The sequence below is a fragment of the Mus pahari genome, chromosome 10 (genome assembly GCF_900095145.1).
Source record: "Mus pahari chromosome 10, PAHARI_EIJ_v1.1, whole genome shotgun sequence".
NCBI lineage: Eukaryota > Metazoa > Chordata > Mammalia > Rodentia > Muridae > Mus > Mus pahari.
Window position 1 is genome coordinate 17,790,343 of NC_034599.1, and position 7,000 is coordinate 17,797,342.

The following is a 7,000-nucleotide window of genomic DNA, read 5'->3' on the forward strand; positions in this document are numbered from 1 at the left end:
CCCTGGCCTCTGCACTGGAATTACAGAATGCTGTGAACACCCTGGCCTCTGCACTGGAATTATAGAATGCTGTGAACACCCTGGCCTCTGCACTGGAATTACAGAATGCTGTGAACACCCTGGCCTCTGCACTGGAATTACAGAATGCTGTGAGCACCCTGGCCTCTGCACTGGAATTACAGAATGCTGTGCACTACCTTGGGAGTGTTGACAACCAATCCCAGGTCCTCTGCTGGGCAACAAGGTGCTTCTAACCACTGAGCCCTCTCTACAGCCCCAATCTGTTTTTCCTTAAAAGTAACAAGAGGTTCTAGGCCAGGCTAGGCTGTAGAATGGGAGTCCGTCTCCAAAGCAAGCAGGCAAGTAGGCAGGCAAATGACTAACTTAGGGGCTGGAAAGATGGCTCAGCAGTTACGAGCTCTTAATACACTAGCAGAAGACCAGAATTCAGGTCCCGCGACCCATGTCGGGTAGCTCACAACTCTAGCTTAAGGGAACACATGCACATAATTAAAAATAACAAAAATAAAATTTGGGGGCCCTTGAGAGATGATGGCTCATCAGTTAGGAGCAAACGAAGTGGGCTTTGGTCCCTAGCATTTCATTGTGGAACCTCACTGGAGGTCCACCAGTGAGACAGACCCCGAAGTTGAGGCCAAGCAGGCGCAGAGCAGGAACCTCACTGGAGGTCCCTCAGTGAGGCAGACCCCGAAGCAGAGGCAAGCACAGAGCAGGGTTGCAGTGAGTGGCCAGTTGGTAAGTGGAGAAACCCCAGCTTGTGCCTGTCTGTTGTACAGGGTTTTTGCTGATGTAGTACTTACTCCCCTGCCCCATGGCTAATGAACAGCTATGGCTAAGGAAAGATCACTGGATTTGAAGCCAAAAGCCTTGGAGTCCATTCAGCCATACAGCTCAGCCTATAATAGCATTGTTATGGTAGGGGAAGAGAGCCAGCTCCCACAGGTTTTCCTCTGACCTCCACATGTGTGCCATGGAAACCACATATATACAGACATACACTCAGTAATTAGTAATGTAAGTAAAAAAATGTAGGGATTGGTGAAGCACTCATCTGGTATGGGCAATGTCCTATAGTTGATCAGTTGATCCTATAGCAACACAGACAGACAGACGAGACACACACACACACACATACACACACACACACACACCCCGTGTGAAGAGAACAGGTATGGTACTGTGAAGTACGGCATATAACCTGTGTGCACAGAGGAATGCTGTATTTTGGATCTGACTTGTCCCACAAAGGTCCCCGTGTTGAAGTCTTGCTCTGTGTAGTAGTGCAGGGTAGAGGACCCTTTCAGACGTGGTGTTGGTGCTTAGAGGCAGGTCTCAGTCCCGGGGACTAAATCCTCATCAATGAATGGGAGAGAACGACTGCCAGGTTGGAGTGGCTGTACGCCCATCTCCATCAAGCCCTGCCGGTGCTCCCGCTGGCTTCTCCATCACGGATGATGCTATCAGGGAACACAGGCCAGAATGCTCATGCTGTGCTGTGCAGACCCTGCAGCCATCAGACTATGGGCCAAATAGACCTGTTCCTGAGTTACCCACCCCCTGCACCTTGTTTAGTAGACGACAGATCACACAAGCCCTTGCACACTCACACTGCATAACTTTGACCTCTCTCCCCAGGGGCATCCACAGCCCTTTAGTTGGAGCATGAGCCAGAAACTCCCTGGCGTGTTCATTGCCAGGCACATCTGGTATACAGTCTTCTGGCTTCGTCTCGTCCTCCTATAGGAAGATAACAGTGTATAAACAACAGGACAAAACCAGAACCCCCCCCCCCCAAAACAAAACAAAACAAAACAAAACTGAAACCAAAAAGCCCAACAAACCAAAACCAAAACAGGACTCCGTCCTTGCTTCCTGCTTGAGAGGTCACTGTTGTCTGACTTCCTCTCACTTGGTGACAAGGCCCACTCCAACAGCATCCCCAGGGACCACAGAGGCAAAGAATCAGTGAGACAACTATACATGCAGGAATGACTTGTGACCTCCACGCACTAACATAAAATACATCTAAAAGGTTTCACTCTTTTTTACAGTCTGTGGATTGAGGAAAGGCAGTCTAGACCATTAGAGAGAGACGTCACACGAAAACAGCTCTAAACCCTGCAACCCGGGGAGAAGCAAACTCTTCCCACGATGCAGATGGGGTGGAAAGACAGCCTTAGGAGTCTGCCACACCTTTTCTCTTAAAGGTCACTTGCGTCTCTGATGGCAATTTTCACCAGTGCATAACTATATTTAGAACTGGAGTATTTCTTTACTTTCTGGTTATTTAAAACGTCTCTTTTAATGAAAGTCTTTTGGGTTTTGCCTGCTTCTGAGTCCTCCCCCCCCCTTCTAGGCTGCCCTAAGCCTGTGCGTGTCCTCTCAGCCCCTCACAGGCTCCCTGAGCTGAGGGTACTCAAGACTCTAAGCATTAATGTACTGAAGAGATGGCTGAGTGAGGAAGACAAGAAAAACGGACAGCAGAGCTTCTAGAAGACCCTGCCCAAGACAGAAGGAAGCTGTGTTTCAGGATTCCTGGGACAGGGAATGGTAGCAGATTAAATTTCTAGGAAGGCATAGCCTTTGTGACAAAGTTCAAAATTAGGGTTCACCAGGTATATGTTTTCATATGAGGCAGTGGTTCTCAACCTGTGGGGCAGTGACCCCTGGGTCTGAGTGACCCTTTCATGGGGTCAACTAAGACCATTGGAAAACAGATACTTTACGATTCACAACAGTAACAAAATTACAGTTATGAAGCAGCAATAAAAATAATTTTATGGTCAAAAGTCACATCATGATGAACTGTATTAAAGGGTAGCAGCATTAGGAAGGTTGAGAAGCACTGATACAAGGAGGTTGAAAAAAAAATCCAAGCTGGGCGTGGTGGCGTATGCCTTTAATCCCAGTACTCGGGAGGCAGAGGCAGGCGGATTTCTGAGTTCAAGGCCAGCCTGGTCTACAAAGTGAGTTCCAGGACAGCCAGGGCTATACAGAGAAACCCTGTCTCGAAAAACAAACAAACAAAAAAATCTACACACTTTTTCTCCTAATACACCACTAAGCTCACAAGTACATTTAATAGAGTAGCCAAACACAGTCGCTTACCTTTATAAACCCAGGAGGAGGTTTCTCGTAACTAGAAAATGAAACAAAAAAGCTGGCTTCATCAAACAGGTCAACCGAAGACAATGCACATCTACACAGGGCAAAGCAGAGGCTTCCCCTACCATAGCCAGCTGTGTCAGACAGCAGCCACAGCCCACTGTACCCACAGTGTGCACTCCAGACTCACGAGGGCTGTCCTTGGGACAAGTGGCAGCCCAGGAGGAGTGATGCTCAGAGACCAACACTCAGGTGGCTCAAGAGTCCTATGAACTCCACAGAGGGATATAGGATACTTCAGTCTGGGCCTCTCCTTTCTAAACGGCTCCCGCCACCCCCTGGAAGTGCTCATCTTTGGAGGCGGGATGGGACAGAAAAGCACAAGGATGTATGTTGTCTTCGTTCTGACGCTTGTATGCAGGGCCTAAGGGGTCTTCAGAAAGGTAGGAAAAGCAACTTGACGGGAACGGCATCGCTTGTTTTCTGCTGCTGTCACCAACACCACGGCCAAGTGCAACTTGGAGAGGAAAGGGTTTATGTCAGCTTACAGGTTAGGTTAGGTTATCATCGACTGAAGCTAAGGCAGGAACTGAAGCAGAGAACATGGTTTGCTCAGACCACTTTCTTATATGACAAGTGTCCAAGGGTGGCACTGCCCATAGGGAGTTAGGCCTTCCCACATTCATCATTAATCAAAAAAAAAAAAAAAAAAAAAAAAAAGTCCCCCAGACTTCCCACAGGCCGATCTGATGGTGGGAATTTCTCCGTTGAATTTCTGCTTTCCCAGTTGTCTCTAGTTTGTGTCAAGTTGACGAAAACTGACCAACATAAGGGTGATTAGAACTGTCATGAATCCAGAGCCTTGAAAGGTCAGGGTATAGTAAATGGCTGGGTGGGATCAAAATTAGCTTCGTAGACTTGGTATAGTACCTTTCCCAAAGCAGATATTTAAGACATTCTCAAAAGGGAAGCTATGCTGTGACACAAGACTAACTCAGCAAAGCCAACAGAAACCTGGGTCATTTGGCTAGGTACCATAGGCCATCAGCAGCCATTAATTACCAATATCAATAAAGTCTCAAGCATCAGGACTGAAAGGAACTTGCTAGTAAAGTACATGAATCCCCAAACTCATCACTGAGCTACAAGTGTTGAACAAACAACATATGGCCAATTATAACAGGGTCCAAATGCATGTATCTTAACACTGTAGAGGAATGTGATACAATTACAGATTTTGAAATTTGTTATTATTAGCAAAAAGTGTTCCATAAAAGTGTATTGTATGGATGTTTTTATAAGGTTAAGAAAGTAAAATAAATTTGTTTCCACTGTGACAAAAATCTAGGCTGGCTGAGTGTGGTGGTGCACACCTTTAATCTCAGACTTGGGAGGCAGAGGCAGTTAGTTGGATCTCTAGTTCTAGACCAACTAGGACTACACTGTAAGAGCCTGTCTCTAAAAACAAAAAAAGGGAAGAAATGTGGGACTGGAGGCCTAAGAGGTGTGCACCTCAGTGGAAGGTCATTAGCCCTTCATGTATAAGGCTTTGAATCCCAGAACTAGGACCAAAACAAGAACTCTCCAGCCCAAACATCAAACCTACATTTGGGTGGAGGTATAGTTTGATGGTACAACCTGGGCCTGGGTTCTTTAGCTGCAGACCAAATCACCAGGACTCATGTCAAAAAGGAAAACTATACAAACAGGTTAAAAGAAAAAAAAAAAAAAAAGACTAGTGATTCTTGATATTGTTTGAGACAGGCTCTTATTCTGTAGTCCAGGCTGGGCTTGAACTCATGACAATCTTTTTGCCTCAGTCTCCTGAATGCTGAACTCCATGCAGGTGTAGTAAACTTCTGTAGTTCTTAAGATTTAAAAACAGCAGTTAAGATGCCGGGCAGTAGTGGTGGACGCTTTTTTTTTTTTTTTTTTTTTTTTTGGTTTTTCGAGACAGGGTTTCTCTGTATAGCCCTGGCTGTCCTGGAGCTCACTTTGTAGACCAGGCTGGCCTTGAACTCAGAAATCCGCCTGCCTCTGCCTCCCAAGTGCTGGAATTAAAGGTGCCTGCCTCTGCCTCCCCAGTGCTGGGATTAAAGGCGTGCGCCACCACCGTGTATGTCTGTGCACTACATGTATGCCCGGTGCCTGTAGAGGTCAGAATGGGCATCAGCTCTGGTACAGATGGTTGTGAGCTGCTATGTGGGTGCTGGTGAAACTGGACCTGAGTCCTCTGCAAGAGCCACACCACCTCTGTTGCCTCACTTTAAACCGCTTTTTGTGTTGATTGCTCTGTAGGGCTATCTGGAGCACTCATTAGGTATACTCCATGTCTCTGCCTCAAGAAGCTGCAGAGACAGATGCTTGTTAGGCAGCTCAGGAGCAGCCTGAAGGATGGGCAGCAGGCCCGGGGCCTTCAGTAGTCTAAGGCCAGAGAGAGAAGAGGTATGGGGACAGGTGAGACCTGAGGGGTTCATCTGTAAGAGCCCACTGCGGTGCTTCCCATTCAACACGGCCGACTCACTTCCCTCAGATACACCTCTCTTCCTCCCGGAGCATTTAAAATGATAGTAAGAAAATCATAAAGCTAAAGTATCCTGAGTGCAAACAACAATCCTGATGTCAACAACTGTGGGGAATGGAAGGAAGTTAAGGAGACTCCTTCAGGTAAAAGAAGCCCAGGTCTTCAGAAGGTAGGTCTGGACACCAGAGGCCGACGCTTGCTTTCCTCCCAGCCAGGGAATTGCCTGTCCATCCTACCCTTCAGCTTGTTTCTAAGCCTGGTTCATTCTACCCTAGCTTCCTGGCACTCAACCACACCATCAACTCCAGGCAAAGGACAGAAGATGCTTACAGAGAACTTTGAAAACCTAGAAAGGACTCTCCTTGCCGACACTGGGCAGTTTCTTGATAAAAATAGCACCAAGGAGCCTGATCCTCCCCCCTGTGTTGAGGCTGCCAGTCAACAAATGAAAGCTGGGCACAGGGACACATGACTTTAACTCCATTACTCAGGAGCCAGGTGGATCTCTCTGAGTTTGAGGCCAGTCCGGGCTACATAGAGAGTTCCAGGACACCAGGGCTACATACAGACCAGGTCTCAAAACAAAACAAATAAACAAACAAAAACCTCACATGAGCATCTTCCCTCCTCTTTCACTTTAAAAGTTTTATTTCATTTTAAAGCCAAGTTCTTACTATATTTTCAAAGGTAGTATTGAGCTCACTATGTGACTCAATACCACCCTCTTATTTCAGCCGTCCTAGTGTCCGATGCCATGACTGACATTAGAGTGTTTCACTAGCAAATGTAAGGTGAGAATCAACAATATTCAGACTACAAAGACAGAATGAAAAGGCAAAAACCTCAGGTTGGGGATATATGGCTCAGTCAGTACAGAGCATGTTTTGTGGGTAAGAAGACCTGAGTTAAATCCCCAAAACTGATATAAAAGAAGAGCTGGACATGCTGGTATGCACTTAAAACCCCAGAGCTAGGATGAACTCACAAGCAGAGCCTTTGGGCTAACTCACTAACTAGTTAGTCTAGCCTGCTTAGTGAGTTCTAGACTAATGGGAGACCCTAACATTGCATCACCCCTGAGGAACGATATCAAAGTCCTCCTCATGCAGGTACACACACACACACACACACACACACACACACACACACACACACACACAGTGGATTTATATATATGAATTTATTAAAGAGGCTTAAATTTTGTGGTTTGACTTCTACAATGATGGCTACCTAAAGGCCATTAAGTAGTTGTTTGGTCTATGTTGTAATCCCAAAGAAGTAAGTTCTAATAACAGCAAACAGTTCTCAACAGCAGGACAGATGAACTTGACACACACACACACACACACA

The 7,000-nt window shown here is 46.4% G+C and overlaps 1 protein-coding gene across 2 annotated transcripts in view; it reads right to left on the bottom strand.

Annotated features, from left to right (window-relative positions):
• Nucleotides 1–7,000, bottom strand: part of Rp9 (RP9 pre-mRNA splicing factor) — a 61,330-nt gene that overhangs the window by 46,482 nt on the left and 7,848 nt on the right. For both annotated transcript variants that reach the window (XM_021206862.2, XM_021206861.1), the window contains exons 2-3: nt 3,130–3,160; nt 1,629–1,758 (exon numbers count right to left, since the gene is read on the bottom strand). In XM_021206862.2, coding sequence (XP_021062521.1) covers nt 1,629–1,758; nt 3,130–3,160 — 161 coding nt within the window. The remainder of the gene's footprint in view (nt 1–1,628; nt 1,759–3,129; nt 3,161–7,000) is intronic.